This window comes from Xenopus laevis, chromosome 9_10S (assembly GCF_017654675.1).
Source record: "Xenopus laevis strain J_2021 chromosome 9_10S, Xenopus_laevis_v10.1, whole genome shotgun sequence".
In the NCBI taxonomy this organism is placed as follows: Eukaryota; Metazoa; Chordata; class Amphibia; order Anura; family Pipidae; genus Xenopus; species Xenopus laevis.
The window spans coordinates 13,807,209-13,823,884 of record NC_054388.1 but is presented as its reverse complement, the minus strand read 5'-3'; the positions used below and the strand labels follow the sequence as shown (position 1 = coordinate 13,823,884).

General features: G+C 41.5%; 1 protein-coding gene across 2 annotated transcripts in view; it reads left to right on the top strand.

Moving 5' to 3' along the window:
- LOC108702627 (cadherin-4) overlaps nt 1-16,676 on the top strand; it is a 459,604-nt gene that overhangs the window by 419,278 nt on the left and 23,650 nt on the right. For both annotated transcript variants that reach the window (XM_018238223.2, XM_018238222.2), the window contains one exon: nt 1,606-1,778. In XM_018238223.2, the coding sequence (XP_018093712.1) occupies nt 1,606-1,778 (173 nt within the window). The remainder of the gene's footprint in view (nt 1-1,605; nt 1,779-16,676) is intronic.

The following is a 16,676-nucleotide window of genomic DNA, read 5'->3' as shown; positions in this document are numbered from 1 at the left end:
GTAGGCAATATGGTAACAGTATGGTCAATATTACCCAATCCTTGGCCCTTTAGAGCAGCAGTTTTATGTGGGATGAGCACAGGATAGAAGATGTAGATGGTGAAAGGCAACAATTTGTCACCGTTATTTTTATACGATAGGCATCCAAGGGCATGTGCCTGGGGTGGCAGTTTTGTAGGGTCGGTGCTTGCGATCCATCGGCAGCCATCTCATGTCCGTGCAGGAGCTAACAAAATGATTAATTAATGAATCTTTCATGCGGCTGCCTTCATTGCAGGGACCTTCCCTGAATAAATATATTAAACAGGCAGCTCAACTCCCTTTACAACAGCTCTGAGTAGGGTCAAAGGTAGCCCCTTAAAGACTGCTTGTGGTTTGCCAGTTCCCTTACCATCTCCCCGGGGTGATAGATGCTACAATAAAAGGCACAGATGGGGCCCGATACTTGAAAGTAATCTGCATATGAAGAATTTAAATCTTTAGCCTCGCTGATCTGAGCAGAAAGCCAATTATGAGCCTGGGTTTGTGTTGAAATGAAGCTGTAATTTGAGGCTTGGGAAATTAATCCTTTAAGACGTGCAGAAGATGCACAGATTCATAGGAAGCGCTGGCCTTCCAAGTCCTTTCATTTGCCGATAATACAATTAATCAAGAGGTGTTGAGCCCTCTCTCCAAGCACTAGGGGATTTTAGCTTCATCTGTGATTACAAGACTTTGCTTCCAGGGTCTTCTAACTGGAGCCCCAGTTAAAGTAAGAGTCTCCGCTCTGTATCACTGGCCCAGGGAGATAAATGTATACGGTCCGGTGTTCCTCTCATTGGTTCTGTTATCCAGCCCCTCCCCAGGGTCCACATGTGTTATCGGTTCTTCAGCATCCCATGTTTTCCAGCTGCCAGCAACCCACTCATGCTGTAAGACATCTGAATCATATGGGCTATGAATTTCCAAACAGATTCCAATGCACATCATTGATTTGGAATCAATTTCTTAAGCCTCAACACCGTGCATTTCTATTGCTATGATAATTACCCCTTTAAAATATAATTCCCATCCCCAAATAGGGTTGCCAATTTAGGACATGAGAGCTTTCAACTAATTTCGAGAGAGTCATTATTGACCTAGCTAGGACAACAGGAAAGTAGACCAAGACAAGGACAAGTGCCACCAACACAAGACCAGAACAAAGGCCAGCCTTGTCTCTGAGACCAGTTCTTATATGCAATATCATTATGCAGAGGTGTCCATCAAGCTTTCTACTTCTACATAATGGACATTCCATTGGATACCAGTGGAAGGCAGGAGGGCTAAGGCCACCTAGTCTAGTTAGAAAAGGAGTCTTGGGGGTTAAGTCCTAATCAAGAGAAGGCTGAGAGGCTTATTGAGCCCAGAAAGATAAGTAAAAAAAATAATAATATAATCATAGGCTCACAGAGCAATAGTTTTGGCTATCAGGGTCAGTGAACCCTATTTGGAAGCTAGAAAGGTGCAGGTACAAGGCAAAACTTTGGGGTTAAAGTGGTGGTATTAAAACTGGTGTAAATACAATCTGTACGGTTGCTAAATCCCCCCCCCCCATGACTTTTTAATGCTTGCTCCTCTGCGTAGGGACCTACGTAATGACAGTGACGGCACATGATGCTGATGACATCAACACTTCTAACGGGATTGTCATGTATCGCATCATGGACCAGAGCCCACAGAGTCCATCCCACGATATGTTTGTGATTCACAGCAAGACGGGAGTTATAAACACGGTGGCAGCTGGACTGGACAGAGAGGTGAGAGCCCGTCTCGCTCTTATTACATCTATTTATCTTTCTCTGTCTGTACCTTTGTCTGAATGTCATTAGTTTGTCTGTCCTAATATCCAGCTATCTAGATTTGCCTATTATCTCTCTCTTTTTTCTCTCATTTCTCCCTTTTCTTTTTTTCTAATTCTCTTTTTTCCCCTCATTTTCTTCTTCTTTTTCTCTCTCCCTCTTTTCTTTGCTTTCTTGCTCTCCCTTTCTCCTTTTCCAACTCTCATTTTCCTACTCAACCTTTCCTACTCTCCTTTTCTTGTGGGTTTTGGTTAAACTCTTTAATATCTGGCACCCTACTAATGATTCCTCCCCAAGAATTGGTTCCTGCCCACCGGTGGTATGAGAATAATGTCAGAGTCTACTATTTTTTCTCCATGAATGTGTTGCAGCATTCATCAAAATGTGTCCAGTTATTCTGTCATGCTTTGGGGTAATCAGTGCTTACAAATTACCTGGATAATGTATGCAAAGCCCATTAGCGCTGAGGCAGAGCGATAAATCTGGAGGGAGCGTGTGCAGTGGGCCGGGATTGATAAATCCGAGCCAAGCGGCACTCTCCATTGGCACAGACAAAATCCCAACTAAAACCCTTTTCCAGTTTGTCTCACTGCTGTGGTGGCAAAAGCTCATTAGGGAAAAGTGCTGGGATTTTTCATTTTATTGAGGTTTAGTATTTTATAATGTATCTTGGCCTGGACAGAGCAACCCAGACTGGAGAGGAGTTTCAGAAAAGCTCTTTATATTAAAGTTGAATAGTTAATCATTTGATGGAATCCCAAAATTCTGGCTGGTTGTATCGTGTGGTTATTAGAAAATAGCACGGAAGTACAGAAGTATGACAAACAGAAGTATGACAAACAAAGATAATGTACCCCCTACTGTAAATAATAAGGATATTAGAAGTCACTGAGGGGTTCTGTGACCATATAAAAATACAAGGCTGAAGGCTGAGTTATACAGGGAACTCTGAGTATCACTCATGTATTATAAGGGATAATGTACCTCCTACTGTAAATGATAAGGATATTAGAAGTCACTGAGGGGTCTGTGACCATATAAAGGCACAAGGCTGCAGGCTGAGTTATACAGGGAACTCTTGAGTATCACTCATGTATTATAATGGATAATGTACCCCCTACTGTAAATGATAAGGATATTAGAAGTCACTGAGGGGTTGTTCTGTGACCATATAAAGGCACAAGGCTGCAGGCTGAGTTATACAGGGAACTCTGAGTATCACTCATGTATTATAATGGATAATGTACCCCCTACTGTAAATGATAAGGATATTCAAAGTCACAGAGTAGTTCTGTGACCATATAAATATACAAGGCTGCAGGTGGAGTTTATACGGGTTATGAAATGGCAGGGTGATAGTATCTCTACGTATTAGACTGTGTTTGATGTAAAATAGCTTGTAGGTTGTTACAGGTCATACCATTGTCACTCAGTTCACATTTATACCTTTTTTAAATCGTTTCATGAACAACAACTCCTATCCTTGCTGTAATATAATATTTATAGTGCCCCAAGCACTCCTGCAAGAGGAGGAATTAAACAATTTGCACTCCAAACAAATGACGTGAGAAACTATAGGCCAGTTAGTCTGACGTCTGTGATAGGAAAGCTTTTTGAAGGGATAATAAAGGATAAGATTACTGGACTTCATAGCAAATCATAATACCATGAGTCTCTGTCAGCATGGTTTTATGTTCAATAGATCTCGCCAGACTAAATTAAAGGGATACTGTCATGGGGGAAAAAAAAATTTTCAAAATGGATCAGTTAATAGTGCTGCTCCATTTCTCAAAAGAGCAAACAGATTTTTTTTATATTCAATTATGGAATCTGACATGGGGCTAGACATTTTGTCAATTTCCCAGATGCCCCTGGTCATGTGACTTGTGCCTGCACTTTAGGAGGGAAATGCTTTCTGGCTGGCTGCTGTTTTTCCTTCTCAATGTAACTGAATGTGTCTCAGTGGGACATGGGTTTTTACTATTGAGTGCTGTTCTTAGATCTACCAGACAGCTGTTATCTTGTGTTAGGGAGCTGTTATCTGGTTACCTTCCCATTGTTCTTTTGTTTGGCTGCTGGGGGGGAAAGGGAGGGGGGGTGATATCACTCTAACTTGCAGTAGAGCAGTAAAGAGTGATCGAAGTTTATCAGAGCACAAGTCACATGACTTGGGGCAGCTGGGAAATTGTCAATATGTCTAGCTCCATGTCAGATTTCAAAATTGAATATAAAATAATCTGTTTGCTCTTTTGAGAAATGGATTTCAGTGCAGAATTTTGCTGGAGCAACACTATTAAGTGATTCATTTTGAAAAAAAATTTTTTCCCCATGACAGTATCCCTTTAATTTCTTTTTATGAGAAGGTGAGCAGGGGCCTCGATTCTGGGATGTGGATGTGATTCTGTGCTACACAGAAGGTTACTGGTTAAATTAAGGAATGTTGGGCTGTAATATTGTAGTCTATCTTTTAACCAGTTCCAGTCCTTGAGAGGGATATAAATGAGCTGGAGAGAGTGCAGAGACTAAGTGCAACTAAACTGGTTAGAGGGATGGAAGACTTAAATTAAGGTTGGGGTTGTTTTCTCTTGAAAAAAGGCGCTTGCGAGGGGACATGATTAGACTTTACAAGTACATTAGAGGACATTATAGACAAATGGCAGGGGACCTTTTTACCCATAAAGTGGATCACCGTACCAGAGGCCTCCCCTTCAGACTAGAAGAAAAGAACTTTCATTTGAAGCAACGTAGGGGGTTCTTCACAGTCAGGACAGTGAGGTTGTGGAATGCACTGCCGGGTGATGTTGTGATGCTGATTCAGTTAATGACTATAAGAGGGACTTGGATGATTTCTTGGACAGACATAATATCAAAGGCTATTGTGATACTAAACTCTATTGTTAAATTATATCTACCCATATCTATACTATGTGAAGTATGTTATGGAGGGGTGTGTATGGATTCTGGGTTTTTATTTGGAGGGGTTGAACTTGGACTTTTTTTGTTTCAACCCGATTTAACTATATATGTAACTATAACTAATTTTATTTATATATATATATATATATATATATATATATATATATATATATATATATATATATATATATATATATATATATATATAGTTAATATTATACTACTGTGTGCGTAGGTTTCCTGAACCGAATATATGGCTTCAGTACTTGATACAACTGTGTATTTCTGCATTACGGTTTAGGAGGATGCTTTCTTGTTCCATTGTCTTGTTGATCACCTCATTATATCTGAAACTGTCATAAAGGATAAGAAGGGATTTCTTTTCAAGGACTTCTGAAAGATGACAGGGGAACCGGAGACCAATGGGAGAGCGGTTAGCGCGTTCTGGGCAGCAAATTACATCAAGCTCAGGAGACGGTGAAGAAAAGAGCCTGTTAGAGCAGGGAGGATTGGAATCTGTCACTTTGAACAAAGAGCGCAGCTCATTCAGCTGGGAGCACAACACGTGGAAGAAGGAATCGCTATTATTTCCAGTACCCCCAGCTGATAGAATCTCACTAAGGCTGATATCACCTTTATTGATCAGTATGGCGGCCTTCCTTTGTTCCCTTGCAACCTGTCACTCAGCAATCTCTAATTTTGGTCATTTGATTTTCCTCAAGGTCAGTCAGAACATTTGCTCTCTCCATAACTATGCAGGAGGTTTCCCTTATACTAGGGCTGGAAGGCATGGTGCAAATGTAGTAGTGGGCACAAGCTTCACTGGGACAGGGTACCGAATTTGCGCTCTTGTACTTTTCTTCTCTAGGTCCCTAATGCACATACACACTGCATGCTAGAGCCACGAGTGTTCAGCCTGACAGTCATTTAGGGTGAAATACTGCTTATCTGAGTATCTATAGTTAGGTCCATAAATATTTGGACAGGCAACTTTTTTTCCTAATTTTGGTTCTGTACCACAATGAATTTTAAATGAAACAACTCAGATGCAGTTGAACTGCAGACTTTCAGCTTTAATTCAGTGGGTTGATCAAAAAGATTAAAAAAAAAAAAAAAAAAGGCTTTAGTCTCACTTTTTTTATGCAAACACAGTCACTTCATTTCAGGGGCTCAAAAGTAATTGGACAAATTAAAAAACTGAAAATAAAATGTGCATTTCTAATACTTGGTTGAAAAGCAAATTTTTATGCAATTTTTTTTTTCAACCCACTGAATTAAAGCGGAGAATCTGCAGTTCAATTGTTTCATTTAAAATTCATTGTGGTAACGTACAAAACCAAAGTTAGAAAAAAAAGTTGTCTGTCCAAATATTAATGGACCTAACTGTAGATACTCCCTGCCCAGCTTTGATGTTCAATTGGGTGAGAGAGTTTGAGATCATATTTGTTCCCCTAGATATTCGGATTTACATAGCAGGTGCCCCTAGGCCTGCTGCCGTTCTTTGCCCCCCCATTCCCTTCCTTTGTGCACATGCACAAATTATCAGCATAGGGTCCCGAGTACTAGGGATTGCTGCATTAGAAATTTTAAAAACTATTCTATCTCCAGTGCTTCCAAACCAATGTGGTGTGGTTGGATAGCATGCAGTCTCCCTAAATTTCTGCCGCTCTAGGCCCGGGCATTTGCACAAATCCAGGCCTGTGAATGGCCAATATTTGTAACCTTGTTATGAGAAAAAGGGGACTCTTTAATAAAGATTGATACTTAAACCAGAATAGTTTGAGGAGACTTTAGTCTTAAGATGAGATCATTAAAGGGTAGCTCACCGGGAGTTTTCCTGGTATCCCGATGGGCCTGACACTGCCCTTTAATGATCTTGGGGTGTCAGTTCTCTTGCTTCTAAGCATTTGGCCTATTTCATGGTCATTCCCTATTTCCTTATGGGGAAAAAGATGCTTAAAGGGATACTGTCATGGGAAAACATTTTTTTTTTTTCCAAAATGCATCAGTTAATAGTGCAGCTCCAGCAGAATTCTGCACTGAAATCTGTTTCTCAAAAGAGCAAAACAGATTTTTTTTTTATATTCAATTTTGAAATCTGACATGGGGCTAGACATATTTTCAGTTTCCCATCTGCCCCCAGTCATGAGTCTTGTGCTCTGATAAACTTCAATCACTCTTTACTGCTGTACTGCAAGTTGGAGTGATATCACCCCCTCCCTTTCCCCCCCAGCAGCCAAACAAAAGAACAATGGGAAGGTAACCAGATAGCAGCACCCTAACACAAGATAACAGCTGCCTGGTAGATCTAAACAACACTCAATAGTAAAAGCCAAGTCCCACTGAGACACATTCAGTTACATTAAAGGGATCCTGTCATCAGTAAATTTTTTTTTTTTTTCAAAAAACACATCTGTTAATAGTGCTGCTCTAGCAAACTTCTGCACTGAAATCCATTTCTCAAAAGAGCAAACAGATTTTTTTATATACAATTTTGAAATCTGACATGGGGCTAGACATATTGTCAATTTTCCAGCTGCCCCTGGTCATGTGACTTGTGCCTGCACTTTAGGGTGGAACTATTATCCCCAACCAAAGGTGTGGGCTAATAGAGCAGGTTGTTTTTTTTAAAATTGCCTCCTAGGCCACCTGCAATGGAAGGTAGCTCCCGGTACGAGCTGCCATGTTGGGGCACAAGCATGCACATAATGAGTGGGTGCTGCGACTTGCTCATTATATGCATGCACATGACGTAAAAAGTTTATTTGCTCTGACATGGCTGCATGCACCGGGTGCTCCCTTCCAATGTGAGTGTCCTTAGTGCTGACGGGAGGCAATTTAATATTAAAAAAAAAAAACTAACGGTAGTGCACACACATTTGGTTGGGGATAATGTTTTTGCCCTTTTATATCAAAGGGTTTCCGTGGAGCCGACCGTGGTGCTGAAATAAGCAGCTGTCCTGTCTCTCAAAGCCATTAGCTTTTAATTTCCCAGCTCTTCTGTGCAGTTCCGTGATTGCTCAAAGAACAAAATTAGCCTCAGCCCAGAGCGCCGCTATTCACTTCTAATCTAAACACCATCAATTTACTGAATTAGACCGAAGAACTTCTCCATCATTTATTTCAAGTCGTCGCCCTTCTTCAGCCTCCTTTCCCTATTTTGACAACAGATGTCATCTCTGGTCAGAGAAAGAGGAAAAAAAAAATTGCAGAGCCGCCCAGTAATCTAATTGCAGAAATGTCTAATTGTGGAGAACTATGTAAATGCAGCATTTGTACATAATTATAAATGTCAGGAGACACTTGAATGAATAGTGGGGGCCTGCAGGATCTCTTTACATTTATACGTAGAGTTGCACTTCCTCGCTCATAGCTTTATTCATCCTACTTTCTTCCCTAATTAGGTTATTTATGGGCTAACTGGCAGGAGGTGAATAAACCTCTTCTGATATTGAAAGAGTTGCCTGATCCTTGTATACTGCCCTTATTGGGGCTCCTTTTCTTCATGAATATGAAATTTCTCATTTGTTTAATAGTCTACTTACAACACTTATAGGAGAAAAGGATGGCATCATTATCTGGGCCTGATGTGTTGCTGCAATTAAATTTCCTCAGAATTACAATCCTCAAAATGTCACTCATTGATAGTCATCTAACTGCTCTATACATACTCTCCTCATGAGTGATTGCCCGAAACATGTCGTGTCTTGCAGTAAATTAATAAAGAAGAATTAGCAGTAAATCTGCATCTGAAGTGCTCTCCTTTCGTTGACTGACTGTGCAGATACTCTCCTCACTCATGTACAGGCTCTGCGCCAATGAGGCCAGTTGAAAAGCTCATCTCAGGCAGCAGTGCAGAATTAATTACTGTGGCGGGAAAAATCCAACTCGGTACCTTTAAGAGTAGAATTTCCGGGTTTTAAAACAGAATTTGGCTTTACTAGTGCAAAAGATCGCAAATTTGCTCTCTCTAGCATTGCAGCCACCCCCGGACCTGCACACAGGTAATGTAAGTGGCAGAGGGGGCGGCATTGCAGGAGCCATCTCAGGTAGCTGCTACTATTATACCTGCTATCCCACAGTCACACTCCCTTCCCAGAGACTATTATCCCACTGTTACTATAGGCACCATCTCTCCCTACTATACCTGCTATCCCACAGTCACACTCCCTTCCCAGAGACTATTATCCACTGTTACTATAGGCACCATCTCTCCCTACTATACCTGCTATCCCACAGTCACACTCCCTTCCCAGAGACTATTATCTACTCTTACTATAGGCACCATCTCTCCCTACTATACCTGCTATCCCACAGTCACACTCCCTTCCCAGAGACTATTATCCACTGTTACTATAGGCACCATCTCTCCCTACTATACCTGCTATCCCACAGTCACACTCCCTTCCCAGAGACTATTATCCCACTGTTACTATAGGCACCATCTCTCCCTACTATACTTTTCCCACAGCCCGTTTGCAGAGCCTATTATCCCCCTGCTGCTCCAGCCACCATATGAACCGGAGTAGGTCTTATTATGATGTCCATAAAGCAAACACATGACTAGTAAGCCAATACTAGTAACTTGGTATTAATATAGTCAGGAAATGTATATGTTGCAATTTCTGGCAGGAGGGTTGATTTTACAGCAGCAGCAGGACTTTTTTTCCTTATGCACAAAAACACTGCAGGAAATAAAATTGGTGTAAGGAGATGTATTGAGCTTTAGAGAAAGGTGAAAAAGGAGCAGTCAGCAGTGCAGAAAAAGGATTGCAAAGTGACAGTTTGTATCGCTGGTCATACGCTGTAATGAATTAACACAAATGAGTTTGGAGCACACAAAATTTAATTTTCTGCAGTTTGACATACTTTAACTGTGGTTCTCATTTCAATTGTTACCTCCAAAAAGGTATCAGATATGATCTGTGACAGAATGTTCTGTTATACAGATAGCTAGAATCTCAGCCATAAAGTAGGGCAGGACTGCTGCTTACAATGGGGATCAGATAGGATCTGTGCAGCCACTGGGACAGAATGCTCTGTTATACAGATAGCTAGAATCTCAGCCATAAAGCAGGGCAGGACTGCTGTTTACAATGGGGATCAGATAGGATATGTGCAGCCACTGGGACAGAATGCTCTGTTATACAGATAGCGAGAATCTCAGCTGCCATAAAGCAGGACAGGACTGCTGCTTACAATGGGGATCAGATAGGATCTATGCAGCCACTGGGACAGAATGCTCTGTTATACAGATAGCTAGAATCTCAGCTGCCATAAAGCAGGACAGGACTGCTGCTTACAATGGGGATCAGATAGGATCTGTGCAGCCACTGGGACAGAATGCTCTGTTATATAGATGGCATAAAGCAGGGCAGTGTCTTTTTAAACCACAACATTCTCAGGAATAACCTGGTATCCCATTGCCTTTAATGTAACTGCAGCTCAGTATTATTAGGGGCCCCTGCACAGGCTGACTGAGAACACGGCAGCAGATAGAGACGTCCTTGTCAAGCTGCAGTCACTAATATGAGAGAGTGTTAGCAGTGAGAGGGTTGGGGATGTGACACTTGTATTCAGTAGTGGGTAGCGACGTGTCATCACACAATCATTGCACAGGTACAGATCAGCGAACCTCACTCACTCTCTAATGAACATCATTATCTGCCATTATCCACTGTAATTAATTTATTCAGCTCTGTCTGATTTGGGTGTCAGCAATCACACTGTGCAACATCTTCATTGTCTCAACCCCACGTCGCCTGTTTGTTTCATCTGATTGGAACCGCATCAGATTCCCTCCTTTCATAGACCCGATATAACCATGGCAGGACGCTTATTAAAGGGTAATCACTTGAACGTTTAACTTTTATTGTGATAGAAAGTAATATGCCCTTTTCTTTCTTTGCATATTCATATTTAAGCATATAGCTGGCAGCTGCCCTATAGTTTTTTTCAGAATGGCAGCCCCTATACTTGTATAAATACAAATATACAGAGAAGGAATGTTCTGGGCACACAATAAGCTATACCCTCATACTGTACTGTCTAAGGGAAACAATATGGCACCTCCTTCCCATATGTATAAATACAAATATACAGAGAAGGAATGTTCTGGGCACACAATAAGCTATACCCTCATACTGTACTGTCTAAGGGAAACAATATGGCACCTCCTTCCCATATGTATAAATACAAATATACAGAGAAGGAATGTTCTGGGCACACAATAAGCTATACCCTCATACTGTACTGTCTAAGGGAAACAATATGGCACCTCCTTCCCATATGTATAAATACAAATATACAGAGAAGGAATGTTCTGGGCACACAATAAGCTATACCCTCATACTGTACTGTCTAAGGGAAACAATATGGCACCTCCTTCCCATATGTATAAATACAAATATACAGAGAAGGAATGTTCTGGGCACACAATAAGCTATACCCTCATACTGTACTGTCTAAGGCAGGGGTCCCCAAACTTTACCTGTGTGCCACATTCAAATGTAAAAAGATTTTGGGAGCAACACAAGAAAATGTCCCTTGGGTGCCAAATAAGGGCTGTGATTGGCTACTTTTAGCCCCTATGTGAACTGGCAGTCTACAAGAGGCTCTACTTGGCACTATACTTAGTTTTAATGCAACCAAAACTTGCCTCCAAGCCTGGTATTCAAAAATAATCACCTGCTTTAAGGACACAGAGAGCAACATCCAATGGGTTGGAGAGCAACATGTTGCTCATGAGCTACTGGTTGGGGGTCACTGGTCTAAGGGAAACAATATGGCACCTTCTTTCCATGTGTACATTGCTTTCCATAATGTTTGGGACAAGGACGCATTTTCGTCAATCTTCCCCTCCGTGTAAAGTTTTAAATCAAACAATTCAGACGTGCGTAAAGTGCACATTCCAAATTTTAATCAGTTTTTAGCATACATGTCAGTTTCACCATGTAGAAATGACAACACTATTATATACATTGTTTGTTTGTTATATATAACAAACATTTCAGAGACCATAATGTTTGGGACAAACGATACCCCAGCTTGTTTCTACCATTTGGAGTCTGCACTGTAGTTGCCATTGTTCAATATGAGGAGAAAAGCTGCGCCAACAAAAGTCAAGGAAGCTACTGTATGAGAAGAAAAACAAGAATAAAATTATTAGAGACATTGGTCAAACCTTAAGATTATCAGGATCAACTGTCTGGAATATCAACAAGAAAGAAATGCAACGGTGAGCTCTGTAATGGAAAAGAGACTGGTAGGCCAAGGAAGACCTCCACTGCGGATGACAAAAGATTCCTCGCTATGGTAAGAAAATACTCAAACGCCTGTCCAGCAGATCAGAAACACTATCCAGGAGTGTATCTCAGATACTACTATCCGAAGAGGACTTCATGAACAGAAATAGAGAGGCTACACTGCAAGATGCAAGCTAATAGTTAGCCACAAAACAGGATAGCCAGATTAAAGTTTGAGAAAAGTTGTTTGAAAGAGCCTGCAGGATTCTGGAAAAGGTGTTCTGGACAGACGAGACCAAGATTATCCTGTATCCGAGTGAAAGTGTGGAAACGAAAAGGAACTGCCCAAGATCCAAGGCATACCAGCTCATCTGTTATACAGGCCCAAGCCGTAACACACCGACCACCATGTTTAACTGCCACAGGTATTGGCACACTTATCTCCATTAATGATGTGTATAGAAGCATTTTATCTACTCAAGTTCCAGAAAATTGAACAATGCTTCATCCTGCAACAAGATAATGATCCCAAACATATGAAAGCAACCAGGGTCGGACTGGTGGATGCAGGGCCCACTGGGGCTTCCACCCCTGGGATCCCCACTCCCCCCCATAGGGGCCGCCACCACCCACCCTACCCTGAGCGTGCTTAAACTAAACCTACCTTCAGCGTGTTGCAGGAGGGAGATCAGCGGTTTGGGGAAGCACTGGCGTGGCTCACTAGGTTTTTTTCCTGGTGGCTCACCAGCTCAGTCTGACCATGAAGGTAACACAGGAGTTTCTCAAAGCTTAAAAATGGAATGGACAAGTCAGTCACCTAATTTAAATCCAACTGAACATGCTTCCATATGCTGAGGAGAAAACAAGCCCCAAGAACAAGCTGGAGTTGAAGGTGGTTGCAGTAGAGGCTTGGTAGAGCATCACCAGAGAAGATACTCAGCACCTGGTGATGTCCATTACATGCAAGGGATATGCAACAAAAGTACTAAACATGATTGCATTAAAATATTATACCTACCATTACTTTTTCCCTGAAATGAGGGAGACTATGTATAAAAATGGTGGAACTGAAATGTATGTGCAGATAACTTTAATCAAGTCTGTATTCTAGATTGTATTTTAAAATTTTAGCAGAGGAGTAAATCAAAGAAAATGTTTTCGTATATTTCTATTTATACAGTGCCCTTCATAATGTTTGGTACAGAGAAGGAATGTGGTGACTGCACAATAAGCTATACCCTCATATTGCACTGTTCTAGCTTTTTGTATGCCCAGAACATTCCTTCTCTGTATATGTGTATTTTATACATACTGTATGGCAGGGGCAGGCCAAGGTAGTTTGGCTCCCTAGGCAAGGGCTTCAATCAGCGCCCCCGTTCTGTATTAGGGATGTCGCGGACTGTTCGCCCGCGAACTAATTCGCGCGAACATCGACTATTCGCGTTCGGCGAATGTTCGCGAACGTCGCGCGACGTTCGCCAATTTGGGTTCGCCGACATTTTAGCTTAGGTAGCTTTGCTGGCTAGTAATCTACCTTCTACTGCAGTGCTCTGTATGTAGCTGCTGTGGGCAGCTGTCCTGCTGCTGATCTCTCATCTGCATCTGTTCTTCAAACAACTGCCACCTAGCTGTCTAAATATCAATAATAATACCGTCTCCAGAAACACCACCCGAGTGACGTTTTTCAAGCAGCAATAATATATTCCGTATCCAACGGCTGTAGTGTATACGTTGACCTTGCAGGCATTATTTGCCCAGTCTTTAACCAAGTGCCACCTAGCTGTGTGAGCTTTTTCACATTCCGTGTCCAGAAACATCACCTGAGTGACGTAGTGTGATTTCTGCCCTTTACAGCACAAAACGCAGCGCTGTGTCAACAATGGATTTTTCAGATACATTTTTGCCCTTGATCCCCCTCTGGCATGCCACTGTCCAGGTCGTTGCACCCTTTAAACAACTTTAAAATCATTTTTCTGGCCAGAAATGTCTTTTCTAGCTTTTAAAATTCGCCTTCCCATTGAAGTCTATGGGGTTCGCGACGTTCGCGAACTATTCGCATGTTTTGTCGCAAGTTCGCGAATATGTTCGCGAACATTTTTTCCGCCGTTCGCTACATCCCTATTCTGTATGACCATTTCCCACAGAATCACGCTTTTTGAAATAAAAAAAATCTTACAACACATTAATGAATCAAAATGTACCTGTGCCAGCCAGCAGCACCCAAAATATTGCCCCCAATCTGCCAGCCAGCAGCACCAAAATATTGCCCCAATCTGTACCTGTGCCAGCCAGCAGCACCCAAAATATTGCCCCAATCTGTACCTGTGCCAGCCAGCAGCACCCAAAATATTGCCCCAATCAGTATCTGTGCCATATTGCTTCCCTTAAGGGCAGAGACAGACTAGAAGATTCGGGGAGATTAGTCGTCCAAAGAAAAGGCGATTTGTCACTGGACGACTTATCTCCCCGAACTGCCTCCCCGCCGGCTACAATCTAAATCGCGGCAGGGTAGCACTATTGAGTGCTTCATTTTCCAAAGTCGCACGAAGTTTCCTCGTGAGACAACTTCAGAAAACGAAGCCTTCCAACTGCCATCCTGCTGGCTATTTAGATTCTAGCTGGCGGGGAGGCAGTTCGGGGAGATTAGTCGCCCGAAGAAGAGGCAATTTGTCGCCGGGCAACTAAATCTCCCCGAATCCAAAACATCTATTTTAAAGCAATACACAAGAGAAACACATTCTAATTATGGTTGCCACTCAGATTTTGCACACTCTTCCTCCTCTGTAAACGTATTAGGATTAATTCATATTAAATGTTTCTACACCATGCAGCAATGCGCAAGATTATTGACTAAATTCCTGACCCCAGAGATTCCTTCTCTGCACTTATCAGTTGCTCAGGTTAATTATTTATTGTCTTGCGCCTGATGAGAAAGTGCATACGCTCCATGTGACTCTGTAGCAATCCTTGTATCAATATCAGTTGGAGCTGCTTAACCAATCGAATGCTTAATTACAACATCAACAGCCAATAGCAGGGGAAGGAGTCTTTTATCTTTTATGGACAATTATAAATGATACAGATCTGAAATGCAGCACTAAAGGCAAAGTGTCTCTGTTGGGGCATTTTCTCCCCTCAGTCAAATTCTTTTCTTCACTTTCTGTAAAGGAATAACACAAATTAGATGTATTTTTCTTCTTGGTTTGATTTGAAATAGAATGTGCAGTGTTCCCAATGCCTTTGTGTGTATAAAAATAAAAGCGATAAGGATTTTTAAACACACTGCTATTATTCTGAACACAACTGTACATCCAGTGCAGGTGTGTCAAACTCAAATACACAGTGGGCCAAAATTTAAAAAATTCTCCAAGTCGAGGACCGGACAGGTTTAGTGTTTACTGAAAAATTGAAATGACCTTATTATATATATTGAACCTGGAACTAACACAGCACAGAAGTTATTTCCTATAAAACATAAATCTTTATGCAGTGTTTACACAGAGAAATTTAAAGGGATCCTGTCATCGGAAAACATTTTTTTTTCAAAACGAATCAGTCACATGACTGGGGGCAGCTGGGAAATTGACAATATGTCTAGCCCCATGTCAGATTTCAAAATTGAATATAAAAAAATCTGTTTGCTCTTTTGAGAAATGGATTTCAGCGCAAAAAGTCTACCGGAGCAGCACTATTAACCGATTCATTTTGAAAAAAATGTTTTCCCCATGACAGTATCCCTTTAAAGTGGAAACATTTCCCGCAGGAACCTTCCCAAGGGCTTAATTAAATCTCCAGACACTCGGAGGGGGGGTTTATTTATTAAAGTCCTAATTTATCTCAATATTTTCTGCTACACACTCCGATCAAAATCCTCTCGTTTTTTTTACTCTTATTTATTATTATTCCCGAAATCTTGCTTCACGGGAAAAAAAAAAAGATTTTTTCGGATTTTTCCATCTGATTTTCACCTTTTTTTTTGGAATTTTCACCCGAAAACTTTGGGGTATTGCACGAAACCCAGCGCACAACAAAAACTTATTGGGACTTCTCCCATTGACTTATATGCAACCTCGACAGGTCTGAGATAGCGGATTTTCAGATTCTGACTTTTCCATCCTTGAGGTTTAATAAATTCAGTAAAATTTGTGATTTTTGCATTCAGAGTTTAGTAAATAACCCCCTTGGTGTCTCATCTTGGATACAAGTTAATCTATGTCTGGGGTCAGGCTCTGAGCCGAGTCCACCTTCCGTTTAGCCGCCATTTTTCAGGGAGAGGGGTAACGCTAGCTCCACAAGTACGCTGCTGATACAGGGACTCGTGTGCCTTTGATTGACATTGCGTCACACTAGCAGTGCATTGTGGGACTTGCAGTTCTAATAGTGTGGAGGCAATATACTGGCGGGCCAGATCTAATAATAATTAGAAATCATCATGTGGGCCAAAGATAATCCCTTCGTGGGCCAGTTGAGTTTGACACGTGATCCAGTGCAGAAAAGGGTCTGTTTAAACATATAGTGAAGCCCTAACAGCAGTTGTGCGTAGAAAGTCTGGGGCACAGTAAGGCAATAGAAACAATAGAGCAAGATGAAAACAACTAATTTTTCATTGCCCAAGCTGTCTCTGTACTCAAACCTTGTTAACTCATGTCTTACACTGGTCTGCTGATTTTTGACTTTGTGCCCATTCCCAAGCATT